At 38.8% G+C, this 20,975-nt stretch overlaps 1 protein-coding gene across 1 annotated transcript; it reads left to right on the top strand.

Annotated features, from left to right (window-relative positions):
* The first annotated feature begins 13,337 nt into the window (after positions 1-13,337).
* LOC131251034 (leucine-rich repeat protein 1-like) lies at positions 13,338-19,756 on the top strand. Its single transcript, XM_058251501.1, has 6 exons — positions 13,338-13,778; positions 16,555-16,626; positions 18,023-18,166; positions 18,580-18,651; positions 18,747-18,818; positions 19,451-19,756. The coding sequence occupies exons 1-6, from the start codon at positions 13,543-13,545 to the stop codon at positions 19,518-19,520; spliced, it is 666 nt and encodes a 221-aa protein (XP_058107484.1). The 5' UTR covers positions 13,338-13,542; the 3' UTR covers positions 19,521-19,756.
* Positions 19,757-20,975: the final 1,219 nt, after the last annotated feature.

Here is a 20,975-nt window from a genome sequence, read left to right on the forward strand (position 1 = left end):
ACAAACACCTGGATTGCACCTTCAAAATCTCATTGTATTTAAGATAGCAGCAATGGTTTTACAGGCATTTTATCAAACACCTTCTAAGTAACATAAAAATCAAGAAAAAAAAAGGGTGTTGGTTTCATATACATACCTTCCTTACCACCAGCCACACTTCTTTGAGTCATTTCATCGAACACTTGGTAAGCAACATCAATATCAAAGCAACCGAGTCACTGAACTGGTTCGATCCGAGTTCGAATCAAGCTAGGTTTGATCCAAGTCAAGCAGGGGCCAATTCGAACTCAGCTCAAACTCATTTTCGAGCTCAAAAAACCAGCTCAACTCGGCTTGAACTCGACTTCGAACCGAGTCGAAATGAGCTTTTTCGAGTCGAGTCAAGCGAGTTAACCGAGCTAGCTCGGTTCGTGTACACCCCTAATGCCAAACGATCCCTTATTATATCCATTTTATTTCATCGTTGGCTTGGAAAAAGGATGGATATAAACAATAAGACAAAATTAAGGATGGATTGAATCATCTCAATGTCCTTCTTGGCATGGTTGAAAATCAATTCAATGGACAGTTTAGATTGGTTAATTGGAGTGGCTAACAAAAATTGATGGCTTGAAAATAAAAATTAAAAAAATTAAAAAAGTTTTAAAAAAAAATTTAAAAAAAGAAAACCAAACACCCATCCATGTAACTTTCCCACCGCCAGCCCAAGACCTTTCCAATGGGGTTGACTTCTGCTGCATGATTGAGAGCTGGCCCACTGCCTGTGGATGTACCACATATTTGTTCTTCCAGATCATGTACTATACACATGGCACACGTGCTTGATGATCCTAACCCTACATTTTGTGGGTTCCACCATCGACTCTTTACTAACTAGAAATTGCTCTGATTGGACTATCCTTACCAACTAACAAATGGACCTTTCCTCGCTTTTATATTTTACTATCCAATTTCTGCAACTGATTAAAGTTTTATGACTGTCCTAATAGTGTGATTCCTGGACAATAGTCCATCCACTATAAAATGAACGGTTTCGATCTGGGACATCTTTGCCACGTGTGAAGTAATGAGCTGGAGGTACGGTTCTTCCCATGCGTCAGGCAGCACTGGATTCGGCTCCGACAACGCATGTGGAACATGCACGCTTGTAAGTTCCCATATTTTCTTCCTGGCATGTGACCTGCACACGTGTGTATTTAATAATAAACACTCTATCCTAGAGATCCGGTGCTTCGCGAGACATGGTAGGTAAAGTGACTCCACGTCACTCACTTGGCATGTGTATTTAATAATAAACACTTGCCATGTGTAAGGTAAATATAACCGTTCATTTTCATCTGGTAGTAGATCTAACCATTCATTTGATATGTCGAAATATCGAATGGACCATACTCTAAAAGTAACACTGTTGGGACGATCCTGACCCTTTATACGGTAAACAATAAAAATCTGGCAATTTTTCACCGTCAGAGAGAAAGGTCCACTCATTGGATTGTCAGGAGGATCTAATACAAGAAGTATGCATGGTTTTGTTCGTCATGCACGTGTGCCCCGTTTTTGATAAATATACCACTGTAGACGCTACCTTTTATCCAGCGTCTCATATGAAAGTCCAAAAGTTACCTTCCCAACTTAGACCTTGCACGTACGGACAGAGCATTTTAGGACGAAAATACGCAGCTTTTCACATGGCATTGCAGGTACGGACAGTGGTATTTTCGTCTTCAAATGCTCTGTCCGTACGTAAAAGGTCTAATTTGGGAAGGTAAGTTTTACACTGTCCATAAAAGACGCTAGATAAAAGGTGACATTCACAGTGATAATTTTCTCCCCTTTTTAACATCAGTGGGAGTAACCAATTACGGGATTGCATGTGCCGGGAAGCTGTGTAGGGCCCACAGAGATGTCCGTGACAAATCCACTCCATCCATCAGTTTCAAAAGAATACAATAGGACAGGAGCATGAGCATATGAAGATCTACAACTCACGTGGTACGTAACACACGAAAGAGTGGGAATAGAGACGTCCAACGTTGAAACTTTTCTGGAGCCGACCATGACGTTTATATGCCATCTAAACCGTCCATAGGGTTACTAACACCAAAATAAACTGTAGGTACAAATATCATCCTGATGGAAAACTTCTCTGGCCCCCACACAGTTTCCAATGGTGGGTATTCAATCTCTGCTGTTTCGTACAGTATGGCCACTATGAGTTTTGTATTTGCATTGTTTCTACGCTCCGGTCGTATTTTGGTATTTTGAAACTGATGGACGGAGTGGATTTGTAATGGTCCCACACAGCTTCTGAACACAGGCTAACCACTGTCCACGTTACAAAATACAGCTCCTCTTAAATGGGCCTGTGGACCACCGGACAGGGAGAGCACCGATTTCAGCGAGGCCGTGACAACGGAGCACCTTGATTTATATGTTGTATATCTATGCCGTCCATCCGCCTTTTTAGCTCATTTTAGATCATGATCCCAAAAACGAAGTAGATCTAAGTTTCATATGGACCACACCAAAGGAAACGGTGGTGATTGAATACCCCAATTAAAAACTTATTGTAGGCCACAAAAGTTTTCAATCAATTTGATATTTGTGTTTTCCCTTCATTCACGTCTGTGTGACCTTATCAAGAGGTTGAATGGCAAATAAGCATTAGGGTGGGCCCTAAAAAGTTCTTAACGGTGACTGTTCAATCACCACTTTTTACTGTGGAGTGGTCCACCTGATTCTTGGATCTCCTTCATTTTTGGGATTATTCTTTAAAATTATCTGGAAAAACTGATGGACGGCTTGGATATATAACACGTGAATCAAGGTGGGCCCCACGGTCACGGCCTCACGGAAGTTGGTGTTTCCCGGCCTCACCGAATCCGCTCACCGTGGACGGTCACTTTTCGTTTTGCTGGACTCTTCAGGCCCCACCATGAAGATCACTTAGCGCAGAAGTCAAGCTGATCTCTCGAGCAGTCCACACCTGTATGTTGGGTCAGATCATTGACCGTCCACTGATTTCTACGGTATGGATCGCTTGATGAATGGACTGGATTGTTCTTCAAGCCATGTGATCTTCCTGGTGGGACCCATTCTCTCACAGGTCTTCTGTCCTTCTCATATGACATGTTGGCGGAAAAGACGGGGTAGCATGCAATGGTTGTATGTGATGATGACCCTCCCGTGGATATATGTTGATATGATTGGGGTACATGATTCTATATCGTCGGTAAAGGTGGGGCCCATCTGTTTATTGATCCAGAATGTCGACAATATGGGCCCACACGTGATATATCATGCCTCAAAAGTTCTAGATTGGATGATCCTATCCGTACGATGTTAATGACAGTTCGTGCTTTTCCTGACCGTTTTTAATTATATGCATGTGGACAGCCTAATCATCAATCTGGGCCATCCATTGAGTTCACTTCATCCTTCCTGCCACTATGAAGAAATTCGTACAGATTAGAGGATCGCTCTGTCCAAACCAAGACTTACAAAAATGGACAGTTTGGATCATATATAACAAAGAAGATCCTATCATCTGGCCTTGTCATGGCCTGCTTTTAAGAAACGGTGCTAATCAAAAGATAACATCAATCACTTTTGGTCAATTAATATAACTTTACGTGTACCATTATATGCGTGAACTCGGTGCCCTTGTCTCAACAACAAATTTCAATCAAACTCTAGGTGTTAGAAATTTAGATATAATATTACAATCAATCCATATGCTTTGCAGAAGTACGATAAATGAGGATAGAATAATATGATAATACAGACTAACCAAACAGAAAGTAAATAATTTACAAATACATAATATTTTATGTAAAAATCCATGCAGAAAAAAATCACGTCACAAAGCGAAAGAGATCTACTATGACCAAAATCCTAGAATACGTAATACAAACTCACCTTCTTCAATTACAGATGTATCCAATCTTCCCTTACGTTGCGCACCTCTAGAAAACCCCTAGATCCCTTGAGAAATCATGCCCAAATACTTCACAAGTGTAGTATCTCCTTGGCAAACCCTAGCTTCTTGTATTGAATTTAGTCCTAATGAAAAATCAAACTTAAATACTCTGTTTCGATCAAAATCATGAAACTCAATGGTTACACCATGTTCGACCATACCCTACAGAATGCAAGGCTACACAACAATCTTACCATTGATTTGCATTATGCCAAGTTACCTTGAAGACCTCGTAAGCAACCTTTACCTTGAGCATAGATTGCTCTATGCATCCCTCCACCTGTAACGTAGATTCATCCGCACATCCGTGTAAGGGTGCTTAATCTCATTAATGGCTAATGAGATTGATCAAATCTAAGCAATGTTTGAACTTCTCCATGGTCATCGTCTTTGTCAACACATCCGCGGCATTCTCGTTTGTATGAATCATGTAAAATAGAATCTCATCTTAAGTAATGAGCCCTCGTATTTTATAAAACTTCACATTAATGTGTTTGGTTCGCGAGTGATGCATCTAATTCATCGTTAGATGGATAACACTTTGACTATCATAATGCAACCGAATCACTTCATGCTTTAACCTGAGTTAACCTATCAGACCATTCAACCATAATGCCTCATTTGTAGACAACGCTATCATAAACTATATTGTAGATATCCAACATACCAGTTCACCTGCAAATGTGAAAATATATTCCATAATGGATCTCATGTTGTCTAGATCACCTGCATAGTTTTAATACATGTAGCTTATAACTCCACTTGAAGCTCCGTGTCCACCAAACATGAGTTTAGTTTAGATTATGTCATGAGATACATAAGAATCCACTTAATTAACAACATTTCAATGTTTCTTCCCTAGATTTGTTATATACCCGCTAACTACACTGACTGCCCATGAGATGTTCGGCATCGTGCAAATCATTACATACATAAAACTCCCCATTACACTAGTGTATGATACCCGTAACATTTATGAAATATCTTCCTCTGTACTTGGACACGACCTAACTGACAACTTAAAGTGACATGCTAGATGTGTGCTACTGGCTTGGAACTTTCTATGTGGAACCTCTTTAGCACATTCTGCACATAACTTTTTTGAGAAAGCCACAATTTCTCAAACTCTGTCTCTGCTTATCTCCATGTGTATGATTTTTTTTGTAGGGCTCAAACCCTTCATGTCAAACTCCTTACTTAATAGAGACTTAAGCAAGTGTATCTCCATCTTATCCTTTGCAACAATAAAAAAAAATAATTTATATAAAGCATCAGTATAATGTAAGACTTGTCCTCAAGTACCCTGTAGTATATACAATAATTATACTCGCACATATTATACCCAATTTCAACCATGTAGGAATCTAATCGCTTGTACCACTATCTGGGAAACTACTTAAGCACTTACAATGACTTCTTTAGCCTACACACGTGGCCTTCCTTATTAAGCTTCTCGAAACCTTCAGGCTTTTTCATGTAAATGACATTCTCCAAGTTCCTATGAAGGAATGATGTCTTTACATCGAGCTGCTCCAATTCCAAAATGAATTCGACTATCATCGCCAATAGCACCCCTAATTGAGATATGTTTCATATCTAGATAAAAAACTTCATTTCAATCCACTCATTCAGTCTATGAGTACTCCTTCGCTACGAGTCTTGCCTTATACTTGCACCATCCTTTTCTGTTAATATTTTTTTTTCTATAGACCCATTTGCACCCTATAGCCCATTGACCTTTAAGAAGTCCCACTAACTCGCATGTCTAATTCTTGTGGAAGGATTCCATCTGCCATGTTTGACAATCACTTGTCGCAACCCTGTCCAGATTTTACCTCTTGAAAGTTGGAGGGATCTCTATTCCTTGTGAACAATGCAAAAGAGACTACGTCTTTGAACCCATACCAAGTCAGGGCTCTAATGGTTCTTTTATTTATATTTTCGGCTATACTTTCTTGACTATCAGGCTGATTATTTTGCTTAGTGTCTTAGTCATGCTGATTTTCACCTTTAGGAACATTCTCAACTGGCTTCACCTGTACAAACGATCTCTCAGTCTCACCATGAGTTTCTAACTTGTTTGTTGTAGCTTCCTTGTTGGTTTTTAACATTGATGCCTTATCGAAGATAACATCTCTGATAATAATCACCTTCTTAGTAACTGGATCCCAAAGTTTGTAGCCCTAGATACTTTTCTCATACCTAACAAAGATGCACTTTCTAGAGTTTGAATCCAATTTCGACCTATGTTCACTTTACACGTGAACATATGTTGAACACTTAAAGATTCTCAGTCCTGAGTAATCGATATCATTGTTTATCCAAACTTCCTTTGCAACCTCGGAGTTTAGCAATGTAGATGGTGACTGATTTACTATATAGTATGTCATATTCACCACTTTAGCCAAGAAGCATTTAGGTAGCTACACATGTAACTGCATACTTTTTGTCCTCTCTAATAGAGTTCTATTCATCCCCTCTGTCACCTCATTATGTTGTAGAGTCCCTAAAGTTGAAAAGTGTCTTTTGATTCCTTAATCCTTATAGAATTCCATAAATTTTACCTCTCTGTACTATGTACCATTGTCTGACCTAAGACACTTTACATGTCTCTCAATTTGTTTATCTATTTCCACATTCCATTGCTTGAACTTGGTGAACACATCGGACTAATGTTTCATGAATTAGACCCAAACCTTCATCAAGTAGTCATCTATGAAGGCCACAAAGTATCGTGTCCTTGCCTTAGACAATATTATCACAACCTCAAATATCGAGATGAATATAGTCAAGAACCCCGCTACTATTGTGTATAGCAGTCTTGAACCTTACCCTGCACTACTTGCCTAGAATGCAATGCTAACAGAAATTCACCTTGCATGCCTTAAATCATTTCAACAATTTTCATTTACATAGTTCCATCATGCCCTTCTCACTCATATGCTCTGACCACATATATCACATATTTATATCATTTATGCTGGATTTTACATGTGCGGTGGTAATGACCTCACCCATAATTGTGTTCCCGACTAACTTGCACATATTTCCAACCTTATGTCCTTTCATCAACACCATTGCATCTCTTTTGACATTTAATTCACTGTCGGATGCAGTGAATGTGCAACTGTTCGCATCTAAAACCCCAAGGATATTAAGTTTTTCTTTAGCTATAGGACATGCATGACATCATCAAGAGTCTGAATAACTCTGTCAAACATCCTTACCTTGATGGTCCCTATTCTGATGGCCTTGCATGCTACATTATTCCCCATTAGAACACTTTTACTATCATAAGACTTATAAGAATCGAACCAAGTCTTATCCGGGCACATGTGATAAGTACATAATGAGTACAAAATCCAAGTGTTTAAGAAATGACTTGAACCTGAAGAGATCGAGAGGAGGTCTCCTTCTGAGTTCTCTTCTGCTATATTCGTTGATTCACACGTGTTCTCTTCTCCTTTACTTTTGCTTTCCATGTTATCCTTTTATTTCTAGCAGTATCTCTTATAGTGCCCATTACTGCCACAATAGAAGCATCCGTCTTTTGCCTTTGACTTCGATATGAACTTTTTTTCTCTTATCAGATTGAGATTGCTCCACAGATTGCCCACGTCCTTCACTCCCTTTCGCGATTAGCCCTTTCGCTTGAGGGTCATCATCACTCAACTTCTCCCTCATATTGTTGGAAATGAGCATTGTAGTGATTTATTCAAGCTTCACAATATTCTCCTACATCAAAGTAGTGATGAGATGGTCATTTGAAGAGGGAAGCGATGCTAAAAGTAGCACTGCTTTGTCTTCTTCCTTGATTGTTTCTCTAAACTTATTAACTCACATATAGCTTTATAAATAAGTTCATGTGCTCCAGGAGATCCTTTAATTTCAACCTGAAAAGTCGTTTCTTCACAAATAACTTTTTTGTGAGGGACGTCAGTATGTACAGGTCTTCTAGCTTCTTCTGCATCTTCAAGGGAGATTCCTCATACAGGACATTGTACATAACCTCATTCGACAAACACAAACAGATGATGCTTATAGCTTTATCTCCGAGATTGCTCCAGTCATTATCCGATATCTTCTTTAGTTTTGTTTCCAACGATGCTTTGCTCAACCCTTGTGAAACTAGAATGTCTTTGACCTTCCGCTGCCATAAGCTGAAATTATTCTTCACTTCAAACTTCTGTATATCGAATTTTGATCATAACATCTTCGCTTAAACTCAAACGTCCAACCTGACGCTCAAATACCACTTTGTTGTGAGTGAATCTGACACTATATCATATCGCAATGATGTAAACTCGAGCCAACACAAACCCGTATCAAACCTAGATGTTAGAAATTCGAATATAACACCACGCCAATATTTATGCTTTGCGGAAGCATGATAAATGAAGATATAACAATATAATAATGTAGGATAATCAAACCGAAAGCAAACAATTCACAAACACATGATATTTTACATAAAAAACCCTTATGGAAAAAAATTACGACACAAAGCGATAAAGATCTATTATGATCAAGACCTTAGAGTAGTATAGACTCACCGTCTTCGATTACACATGTACTGGATCTCCCTTTGCGATGTGCACCTCTACGAACCCCTAAATTCCTTGAGAAATCATTCTTAAGTCCTTTATGCGTGTAGTAAACCCTCTCACTTAGCAAACCATAACCCCTTGAAAGAAAAATACTTGTATTGAATTTAGCCCTAATGAAAAACCGAACTTAAATACCCTATTTCATGCAAAAATGCGAAACCCGACGGTCGTACCACTGTCAACTATGAACATCATGATGAGTCACGGCTGACTGTGGAATTCCACGGTCGACCGTGAGCATCATAGTGAGTCACAGTTGACCATGGATTCTCACGATCGACTATGCCCTACTGAATGCAATACATCTACACAACACGCTAATTTTTTTCTGGCATTGCGATAATTGTTCACACAGATAGACCATTTCATCTGTGTATCTTGAACCATTTCCCATACACATCTATGATAGACCCACTAAACAAATAGTTTCGATGATCTCCTTACCACTTCTATAGTAGAGACATAACTTTACTAAATTAAGGATCAGCTGGTCTCAACTATCATCTCCCAACATGTAGAATGTTAGAATCATTGGACCATTGTATTTTTTCATGAAAAATGGTTTAACCTAAGGTGTTTTTTTTTTTTTTTTTTTTTTTTTTTTTGCACCGTATATTCTGTATCTGGTGATAATGGACAATAATTACACTTTTTGGAAGTTCCATATATTTTAGCCTATGAACATAGCCCGCATGAATGGCTTGTATGTGCATCCTTCCTTGGCATTTAAAAAATAAATAAATAAAATTTGTATAGGTTGGATTTGCTTTTTTTCTTAATTATGTAATGTCCTAGAGGCATGATTTAAACACAACGGGTATATCTCAAATTTGGAGTTGTCACAAACTAATGAAGCTTATGAATCTGTAGCGGTTAAGAACCATATAATCGCTTATGGACTGTGGAATTATGATGTCCCTCAACCCGAGTGGCTTTGATGTTTGGTCTATAACCCTAGATTTAGGATAATAGTTTCATTGATAGAAGAGGATGGAGTTAGGCACTCTTTTTCTACCAGCAAATTATACGTTCTCTACTACATGGGACTTTACGATTTAAAATGGAATTTAACATAATTTCAACATATGAATCTAACCGTGCTTTGTATAATCCATAAGGGGTTGAGCATATAAAATAGTAGAAAATTTATTTCATACTTCTCAGAGTCAGGTGACTCCGAATAGGCCATGATAAATGAAAATGGAACATGTAGTTTATTGAAATGCAATTCTAGCCTTACAACATAGGGTTTAGAACCCTAGGTAGGCAACTATAAATAAGCAAGTAAGATGCAGGGCATAGTGCTAGAATAACAGAACAAGTTAGAATTGTAGTTGTGTTAGAGATGTGTGGAGTGAAATATGTTTCAACTTGGATAAAGATGTGAGAAAGAAAATGGAAGATCAAATACCAATTTCCATGTAAAAGGGGATGATTGGATGTCCCCGTATCCAACTCTACTCTTCGACTTTATTTCTCATCAGGTAGATGTTCCTTTAAAGGTTGAATTCGGGAGTTTTGGCAAGGTCTTGACATTTGAGAATTTTTGGAAGGTTGGGTTCCTCCTTGGATTTTGGCTTATATAGTCCGAAATCTTCTAAGTGAAAATGCTTGATATTTTTATTAGGCATTAGAATCTGTTCAATCTTTTTCGTTTGGTTTTTTGATGATTTTTGAGATGGCTTAGTTTAGTTTTATTAGGAATATATATGATCAGAGTTTTCAAAGGAGATGAATTATCAATTGGGGTTTGAGTTTTCTAAAAGGGGATGATTGGATGTCCCCGAATCCAACCCTACTCTTTGACTTTATTGCTCCTCAGGTAGATGTTCCTTTGAAGGTTGATTTCAGGAGTTTTGGCTGGTCTCACGTCGGGAATTTTTGGAAGGTTAGGTTCCTCCTTGGATTTTGGCCTATTTGGTTCGAGATCTTCTGATCGGAATTGCTTGATACTTTTATTAGGCATTAGAATCCGTTCAATCTTTTTCGTTTGGTTTTTTGATGATTTTTGAGATGGCCTAGTTCAATTTTATCATAGAAAGATATATGATAAGAGTTTTCAAAGGAGATGAATTATCAATTGGGGTTTGGGTTTTCTAAAAGAAGATGATTGGATGTTCACGAATCCACCCCTACTCTTCGACTTTATTGCTCCTCAGGTATATGTTCCTTTGAAGGTTGAATTCAGGAATTTTGGTCGGTCTCGTGTCGGGAATTTTTGAAAGGTTAGATTCCTCCTTCGATTTTGGCCTATTTGGTCTGAGATCTTCTGATCGGAACTGCTTGATACTTTTAATAAGCAGTAGAATCCATTTAATATTTTTCGTTTAGTTTTTTGATGATTTTTGAGATGGCCTAGTTCAATTTTATTAGGAATATATATGATCAGAGTTTTCAAAGGAGATAAATTATCAATTATGGCTTGTGTTTTCTAAATTTCAAATATGCCGGTCGGGTACGTAAATTGTCCTTGTGACACGCCAAAGTCCTACCCATTGATCGGTTTAAATATTTCAACAGTCCTCCAACTACTCAAAGAAGACCTGATAAAACTAGAAGAATAGTTTGTTCTTGCCTTGAGTGGGGTATCAACATTGCTAAATTATATATTGCAATAGGCTTATCACAGTTATCGTGTAAAATATCAAATATGTACACTAATTTAAATACTAATGCTAATTAATGAAATTCAAATCTCTGTGAATATGCTGCAGGATTTCAATGCATTCCAAGAAACCAATTCACATCAATTCCATGACAATTGTGATTTGTATTTCAATGCATATCATACTACGAATTCAGAGCCAGGACAGAGATTTTTCTGTAGAGCTCTGTGTGCAATAAAGCTCATGTGATAGGACCCGTCCATCAGGTTAGTCTGTCTATCTACATGGTTTTCTAAAACTAAATCTGGTCCAACTTTGCAAACCGTGGCCCACCTAATCAGTGGATCAGCCTAGTTCTTGTGTTAGGTCATCAATATAGTGGAGCTTTTTGATGAATGGATTGGATGGATCCGGGACCTATCATACCATGCTGGCACATGTGTGGCGTTTGGTGCACATGCGTGTGAGCTGAACAAAGCTAATATGTGTATGTCAAAAGACACGAAAAGTCGCAGGCCCGAGGAAAGAAGGGAGAAAAAGGAGCTGAATGAAAATCAAATTCAATTGAAATTCAAGACAAATGCCTCCACATGATTTCAAATTCCGAAAGCCTAATCCGGATGGCAAAAGCGAAAAAGTGCTAATTTGCATCTATTGGACGAGGATTGCGTGGTTACCCTGCCACCACCGACATCTGTGGTGGCACGACTCTGCATGGCCCACCGTGATGTATATGTTTAATCCACTCCGTTCATTCAGTTTTTCCTGATCATTTTAACCCATCAGCCTAAAATTAAAGCATATCGAAACCTCAAGTCGATCACACCATAGGAAAAAGTGGTGATTGAATGCCTACCATTAAAAACTTCCAGAGGCAATTCAACAAAACGCTTTGTAGCCAAGGGAATGTATGTGTGATATCCACTCCGTCCATCATTTTCTTCAGCTCATGTTTGAATGCCCAGGAATAAACCAATCCAAATCTCGAGTGGGCCACACCACAATTAAAATTTGGAGTAGGGAACACCTAATACTGAAACCTTCTCTGGATGATATTTGGTATTTTCCTTTGTTCCACTGGGAATCAACTTATGAACGGTTTAGATGACATATAAATATAAACATTACGGTGGGCATTAGGAATGTTTCAACCACTCTCACTCTTGATACTCTGAAAAAGTCTGGTAGATGATACACAGACGTTGAGAAATTGTGTACGTGGCACAAAACTATTTCCCATTGAACTAGTCAAATCATGGGTTACTCTTCAGATTCATCCCAGATCGAACACGACTTCTAGGATTATCTAACCATCAGGTAGGTGGACATTTATTAGACGGTTGAAATGACAGTTCCACTTCAATGAAAGAGTGTACGTGAATCAGGGGTGATGGTTGTTCAATCAATCTTAGTTTTGGATTGTACCGTAATTGCAATGTGTTTCACATCTTAAGCAGTTAAATTTGAGTAAATCAATTAGGCATGGTCTTGGAGTGCTCGTTTATCAAGTATCATACTCTCTCATAGTACCAAATAAGTAGGAAAAAACTTTGATACTCTGACAGAGTGTGATTATGATACACAAGCACTTATAAATTATCCAGAAACTTATGCATAGTTTACAACTAATTCAAATAAACCCTACAAAATACGTCTTTCAGTTTAGATGCATCGCAAATAAAAAGTTACGCTGTTTGATGATCAGAATATAAAAAATGAGATGTATATCCGATGGCCATATTTCAATAAACAAGTGTCCACAGTCACAGATCAGAGGTTGGGATTGTGCCAACAATCTGATTTTTGAAATATAACTTAAAAACAGTGATTTCCATAATTAAGACGGTTTGATTTTAACTGATGCATGCCAAATGTACCATTTCTAAGTGCCTGTGTATCAAGTTTCATACGTGGCCAGAGCATCAAACAAAAAGGAGTTATATGGAAACGTTATCAACATATTCACAACCGGATACAGATTGAATGGATATGATTATTTAGTCAAATCGAATGGATGTACTTAAGAACGGCTCGGATCACTCAGACAAGTGGGCCCAGTAGCGGACTACGAATACACTTCAGTAGTCAGCGGACTACGAGTCCAGGCGCAACGAAAAAAGCAGCCATGTTTTCCTCTGCCATTCCCAAAACCGATTCTCTTCTACTCTTCACTCATTTTCCCATCTCTCCTCTTCTCCTATAAATACCCCTTCAAAATCACATCTCTCCCTCTCTGCAATTCCTCTTCTCCTCTTCAAACCCCCTTCGAAAAAACCCTAGAAATTTCCCGCGAAAAAAATCCCTGAGAAACCCTAACTCTAGCTCTCTCTAACCCCTCGTTCTGGGATCCATGGCCGTCTTTTACCCATCTCAGGCTCTCGATCTCGTTTCCCTAACCGTAACCCTAGCTCTGCTGCTGCTGCTGTCATCGTCGGCTTCGGCGAACTCCGAGGGGGACGCTCTCTACACGCTGCGGCGGAGCCTGTCGGATCCTGACAATGTGCTCCAGAGCTGGGACCCGACGCTTGTCAATCCGTGCACCTGGTTCCATATCACCTGCAATCAGGACAATCGGGTCACCAGGCTGTAAGATGATCTTTTCATCCTCTGTCTCCCTTACACTTTTTTTAACTGTTTCGATCTGTTGTTTGATTAGCCTGTGTAGTCTTCTATAGTGTTCTGATTTTTTATTTTTTATTTTTTGAGTTGGAAAAATCATCGGTTTTGCATTGGAAACCCTAATTGTAGGGTACTCGTTGGAGTGCTATGTGTTCTTGATTTCATGTTGAGGTCCTGTGGGGAACTGTAATTTGGGATGAATTTAAGGGTAATTGGTAGGATTTTCTTGTTGTTGAAGTTGGGGTTTTTTGGTCTGTTTTGGTGGAAGGTTTGTAGCCCTTATTGAATATGAGGTTCATTGGTAGGATCCTCCTGTAGTCGTGGAGTTTTTCTTTGAAGGTAGGGTTTATCTTGTTAATTTATTGATGGGTTGGAAAGATGTTACTCTCAGTGGTAGTTGTATTTTTTGTTGAATGCAACCCTTCTCGTAGTTGTGGTGAATTTTCTTTGAAGTTAAGAGTTTTGTTTGTTGGGGCAGAAGAATTGTATATTTGTCTGGTTGAAGTGGTAATTTTCGTTGGATTTAAGGTGGGTTTGTAACTGGTGGTTATGGGACTTTACTTCGAAGTGTTTTTTTTCCCCATTGAGGTTAGAAAAGTCATACTTTATTATTATTATTTTGGTTCACATGGGCAGTCGCCACGCTTGAAATGGTGTGTAATAGCTCACGGATTGAGCACTCTTGCGCTGAACATGAACAGGGTTAAGCGATCTGATGAAGCCGTGGGATGTAAAACTGCATCGGTAGGGGAGTGTTCCACTTAGAGGGAAGCTTCCGCACGAGCAGGTGTGGAAAAAGTGGAAGCGAGAACGTTGGCTTGATGGGTGAATTGTAACTTCAAGGTCAATTGATGAGGTTCTTTGTGTGGTTGTCAGGAATTTGAAGCTAGGGCTTTGACTGTTGGGTTGGATTAGAAAGAATGGAGCTTTCTGTGGGTGAATTGTAAAGTTGAAACTAAGGTCAATTTATAGTACTCTTTTGCAGCTGTGGACTTTACTTTTGAAGTCTGGATTGTGTCTGTTGGGGTACAAAGAATTTGTAGCTGCTTGTGCAAGAGATGTTAGTTTGGTTGAATTTAAGATTGAAATTGTAAAATTGAAATTAAGGTCAATTGATGGGATTAGGACTCCTTTTGCAGTGGTGGATTTTACTTTGAAGTCTTGATTGTGTCTGTTAGGGAGAATGAGTCTGTAGCTTTTTGTGCAGGAGATGTTAGTTTTGGTTGAATTTACAGTAGATTGTCAGGGATCTTCTTGTAACCATCAAGCTTTTACTCTGACAATTGGGTTTAGCATATGGTGGTGGTAAAAAGCTGTTGGGTACTGTGTTAGGACTCAGGATCTGGTGAAAAGTGCAAATTTTGTCAAATTTAAGGGTTGATAGAATTATTCTTGCAATTTCCTTTTTTGGTTTGGTTTTGTAGGTAATTTTTGTTAATGAGAAATAGTTTTCCTTTTTTAGCTTTGGCTCTCTTTTTTCAATGATTGTTAAATTGTGGTTGTGGTTTGCCTTTACTGTTGCATGTCTTCATTTTGATAGTTTCAGAATAACTGTGTTAGGAGCTTACACCATGTTCTCCCATGAATGATCAAAATGGTCTTGCTTGGGGTTCCATGCTAGCATGATTGTATCCAAATATTCATTACTGTTAATGTTACATTTGTTGAAGAAATTATTTATAAATCTAACTCTATTCGATGTTCAATTTTTGTAAATTATTTTTTAACTGGATGATGAGGCTAGTTGCTGATTGCATTAGTAGGGTTGAACCCTTTGATTTTTAGGAAGTTAGAATCATAGATTTAACTTGTGGACTCATTTGGGTACTGAAACTGATATGATTATCCCCAACTTCACCCTGACTCGGTCTGACTTCGTCCTATATCAGTGTGGTGACTCGTTTCTGTTCGGACTGAAACTTGTACAAATCGAATGATACCGAGTTGTATCAGATGATATTTGAAACCATAATTATAATGCATTGGTAATAAAACCGTCTTTATACATACATATTTCTATTTTCAGGGTTTTTTTATGTTTGATTTTAATGTGAACTTTGAACTGTATTTGGGTCTGCTTTTGTCCCAGGTCATTGATTTTGCATTTTTCTCTTTGTTTATCAATTCCTAAAGTTCTTGAATAGATTTTGTTGCTCACTTTTTTTCTTACTTGATTGCTACATTGAGTGATTTACGAATGGCGTTTGACACCTACGGCTGTCTGCAATCTGGAATATTGATTGCTAAATAGATTGCAGAAGCAATTGAGGATGGTTTATTAATCCATCTAGAAAAATGAATGGAATTCTGGAATCTTAGGAAAATTGTGTTTTCTCCCTTTAGCGGATTCTAGGTTTATGCTCGAGTAGAAGGTGGATGGGGAGGTTGGTTTGATAGAGAGAAGGTTTAGGTTGTTTGCCACGTCTTATGTTATGACTAACCTTCTTTAATCCTGTTTCTTTGCCAAAGTTTGGGGAACCATTTTAGTGGTTTATTTTCAAAGAGATTGATGATATTTTCAGTTTTGGAATTGTTTGAGCAAAACTCATGTTAATACTGAGGGCTGGAGCCGCTGCGGTGTTCTTGTACCTTAGATTTTTGCTAAGTTCAGTGTCTGCTAATGTTTGTAGGGTTCATATTGTATTATCTGACCTTTTTAGAAAAGTAATTTTTGTGCATATCAAGAAAGAAATCTTGGCTGTACACATTTATTTATTTATCTTATGATGTTCTTGTTCTTCAGGGACCTTGGAAATTCGAACTTGTCAGGCCATCTGGTACCTGAACTTGGAAAACTTGAACATCTACAGTATTTGTAAGTGCCTTCTTTGGTTCGTTCATTTTCTTCCATAGATGCCTCTTTATTTATCATGCCATAGCTTTTTGTAAGCTTTTATATCTGTTCAGTTGGTGTTGCAAGTTGCAATATGCTAGTGGTTACTTTCTTCATTTCTTTCTTTTTTGAAGGAATATGCTAGTGGGTACTTTTCATCTTAAAAATTAATACAAGTGTCGTTCCAACAAGGAACTCGTAACTTGGTTATTTCAGTGACACTATTGTTTCACCATGGAAATGCAATGTGGCATTCCCCTTGGCTTTAATTAATGAATAGAAGAAGAAGAAGAAGCAGTGTAGTATGGAGTCTTAAGTATCGGGATCCAACCAAGATGGAGCTGTCATACCTTCATGTTTAAGTACACTTCAGAAAAATAAAATACACATGTGGGCTTGTAATGCAATCTTCAATTTCTTTTTTCTAGGTTTCAGGTAGATGTCACTTGATGTCAATAGTCATTGCCATGTGGATTTTCTTATCCTAGTGATTGATTCTGCTATTCATTTTCTTTGCATTATTCATACTTCTAACCAGATACGGTATTCTTTTGATGAGTCCTATGTCATTGATATCCATGTAGTATGGCTTGTAGGATCATGCACTACAGATGCATATTTCTGTCTGTTTGGCAGAAATTATCTTCTTCAGCGGTGCCTTAGGCCATAATTCTAAAACTCACTGACTTCACTCGAAACTAGGCTGAGTCAACTTGATTCAAAACTTAGTCAACTCGTTCAAAATTCGGCTGAGTCAACCTGACTCAGCGAGATTTCGAGAATCCGGCACTGGACCTGACTCAGCCTGGACTTGGAGAGTTGTCGAGGCAACTCGATGGCTCAATTGACTCAACATGACTTGGCGTGGCTCAGACCGAGTCACTTGCCTAAGTGATGAGATTTTATATTAAAAATAGTTATGTTGGGAGTGAGATTCAAACCTCCCAACACCAACTAAAGGAGGCAACAACATTAACAATACCTTATTGTTAATGTTGTTGCTTTGAGTTATGTTTTCTATTAGTTTTATGATATCTACATATTTTTTAACATTCATTAACATTCCTAAATCCCAGTATTTTCAACCTTTATAGTTAAATATCAAGTTGAGTCGGGTTGAATCTTTTGAGTAAACCCGATCCGGCTGAACATTGAGTGAAGTCAAGTTTTTGGATTTTTGAACCATGCCTCAGGCTATGCCTTGATTTTCAAGAAAAAAACGGCTAGCCTGTTAGAAAGAAGTTCATTGTTTAATTGCTTTTAATTGCTTATTATTCAGGTGAACATTGTTTTCTTTTCCTCATCTGCTGTTTAACTTGATTTACATACATAGCTGGCTATTTATAAAACTTGTTTTCCCTTCCAACTGCTGATGCAGGGAACTTTACAAGAACAATATTCAAGGGACGATACCAGCTGAGCTTGGTAATTTGAAGAGCCTGATCAGCTTGGACTTGTATAACAACAACATTTCAGGGACCATTCCCCCAACATTGGGGAAATTGAAGTCACTAGTGTTCTTGTGAGTCAAGACATCTTATTGTCACCTTTCATATGTATATGTTTGATGGTTAAAGTAGAATTGACTTTGATTTGTTCTGAGGTTTTCTATGTCATGATCAAATCAAAACCCTTGACTGGGTGTCCCAGGTGCGACTCATCAGAATCATCTCACTTTTGATGTCACTGAGTTGGAGTCACATAGACAACCCTCGTGAGTTGAGGAAAATATAAGAAATGTGTAATATTAGGCAAGTGACGAGTACCTTTCAAAAAAAGAAGAAGTTCAGTTGCAAGTTGCAATAGCGCCATCTCCCCGAGCAAGGAGTGTATAATTTGTTTATGGCCTTATGAGCAATTGGCTTGTTGGTCCTATCTGTCTGAAACTTGCCACACAGTCGGTTTTCATGTGCTGATTTATTTTTGTTTTGGTAGGCGGCTTAATGACAATCAGTTAACTGGGCGAATTCCTAGGGAACTTGTCGGCGTTTCAAGCCTCAAAGTTGTGTAAGTTCAGGGCCCTTATGCTTCCATTTGGTACTTTTGTCCATATGCATCCACTGCAGAAGTTCATGACATGAAAATGCCTTTTTTGCCCTCAGAGATGTCTCAAACAATGATTTGTGTGGAACAATTCCTACCACTGGGCCTTTTGAGCACATTCCCTTGAACAAGTAAGTTCTTTACTATATTTGGATTATTCAGATGTCTGAAGTAGAATAATAAAGTATCTATGGTCTGCATTCAATGGGGAAGATTCCTTGTCATTGGATTGCTAAAATCGTCCCATCCCCATGATTCTTGAAATGTGGCCTGTCCACATGGTTGCTCTCCAGATCAATGGTTCTGATCATCCATAACATGATTGCCACATACAGTGGAGATGCTAGAGATGGGTGAGAAGCCATCCCCAGCATTGCCAGTGTAATCCTCTTCAAGTGAATCATATCGTGGAGAATTTCACAAAACAACCATATGCCATGCGGACATTTTACTAATGGTGGTCTACCATGGAAATGACACTTATGGCCCATCAGTGTATTTTGTAATTCTATTTAATTACAGCCCACCAGTTTATTGTGGTATAATTGGTTGAGTGGACTGATTTTTGGGTGGGGACATGTTGACCATGGGTCAACCCGAATGGACCAGATGCGACAAGTGTGCCACGAGGCCCCCACCCCATCTTAATCTCAAATCTCAGCTGAAAACTGGGTTCCTCATCCCCCCCTCTTCTAGGTGCGCTGAGACCCTGCCAGTTAAATAACAGTAACTGCTTTCTATTTAATGATTTCCCAAATTGCAGCTTCGAGAACAACCCCCGCTTGGAAGGCCCGGAGCTACAGGGGCTTGTAGCCTATGATACAAGTTGCTAGAGCGGAAAGACGATAATCAGTCGCTGCTACTCATCACTGTTGTGGCTTTACTATAGTTTTGAAAAAGGGTGGGGAGGGGAGATTATTTACCTATATTGGGGGTATATGGTGTTAAATGTGGTGGGTGTGTCGTGATGCAATTGTAATCTACAGATTTCTAACTTTTCCTTTGTATCTGTAACTTTTGGTAGCATTGCTGCTCTATGGTGTATATGTTAAAAGCGGGGTTTTGGGTTCGGCTTTTGTGATTTTAGCTTCGAAATTTCCAATGAAAGGGTAGCTTAAGGCAAGAAAAAAAAAATGATTGAAGAGAATGATCAGGGGAGAAATTGTAGGATCCTGATGATTAGTGAAAGTAGATGGTGCTTGCTTTGCCAATCCAGATTGTCAATGGCCTCTGTGAATTTTTTTGCTCTCCAATTTTTTTGGCCATTCTTATAACCTTGCACTGTTGCTGCATTCCCTCTGAAATTGTCCTAATTCAAGGCATTGACATGTTCCAAGGGTTTAACCCATGTAATGGTGGGATCCATCAGATGATTCTAGGTCAACTCAGGGCATGATTCTAGGTGGATTCTTGCTCTTGCTCGGGTGGTAGACTCTCAGGAGTTTCAACCCTTGGTCAAGGGTTTGAGTATCCGTGTGGTGAAAGCCCACTACCGCGTGAGTGTGTGGGGGTGTGTGTGCATGTGTTAAAAAAAGAAAAGAAAAAAAGGGCATGATTCTAGGGATTCTAGGTGCTCTCTCTTTTCATGGTAGAGTGCTTGAATTTGAAAGACTGGAAAAGACTCCACTAAGAGTGGATTAGTTTCAACGAGATGCTCTTGTCACCTTAACTTTTAATGCACGCAACGCACTTCTTTATTTAGTGGAATGATGCTTTTACCATTTAAAAGGTTTTCTAACAAGCGCAGTCGTATCATCAATCATGTCAATTGAGAGAAAGCAAGGTCCAACCTGTACCTGTCCATCAGCGGTCCACGCCTAATCTGGCAAATCATCCACTGTATAGAGAGACGGACAGCCAGGTGAAGTCGGATGAGTCCACATTAAAAGTACATGTGAGGGTGTAATAAAAAATTGAATAAAATGGGTGTTTGCAAAGATGATTAGGGTAGTAATAAAAAATTGAAGAAAAGACCGACTTTTCTTACTTTAATTAAAAGCTCGAGTGGCCGCCAGGCACGTGGGAATGAACGAATGAGCCTCCCCGAAAATGGGTTGGGTCAGTCTCAAAGGCGAGTTTCACAGATAGACTCGACCCAATGTCTTGCCAAGTCAGTTGACTCAGTCAATTATCGAGTTGAGTCGGTTAAGTTTTGGAAGTATGGTTAGGACATGTATACACAGTAATTTCTTCCAGCTACAGTAGATCAGTTCAAAAAACATCGCCGGCCATTGCGCTTCCAACCATATCACTGAAAGGTAGAAGGCCACTATTTTGATCCACCATGA

Source organism: Magnolia sinica, chromosome 7 (genome assembly GCF_029962835.1).
Source record: "Magnolia sinica isolate HGM2019 chromosome 7, MsV1, whole genome shotgun sequence".
In the NCBI taxonomy this organism is placed as follows: domain Eukaryota; kingdom Viridiplantae; phylum Streptophyta; class Magnoliopsida; order Magnoliales; family Magnoliaceae; genus Magnolia; species Magnolia sinica.

Coding starts and splice junctions, on each gene's coding strand:
- LOC131251034 (XM_058251501.1), top strand. CDS start 13,543: ATGGCCGTCTTTTACCCATCTCAGGCTCTCGATCTCGTTTCCCTAACC. Junction 16,627..18,022: donor CTTGAACATCTACAGTATTT/GTAAGTGCCTTC, acceptor CTGCTGATGCAG/GGAACTTTACAAGAACAATA. Junction 18,819..19,450: donor GAGCACATTCCCTTGAACAA/GTAAGTTCTTTA, acceptor CCCAAATTGCAG/CTTCGAGAACAACCCCCGCT.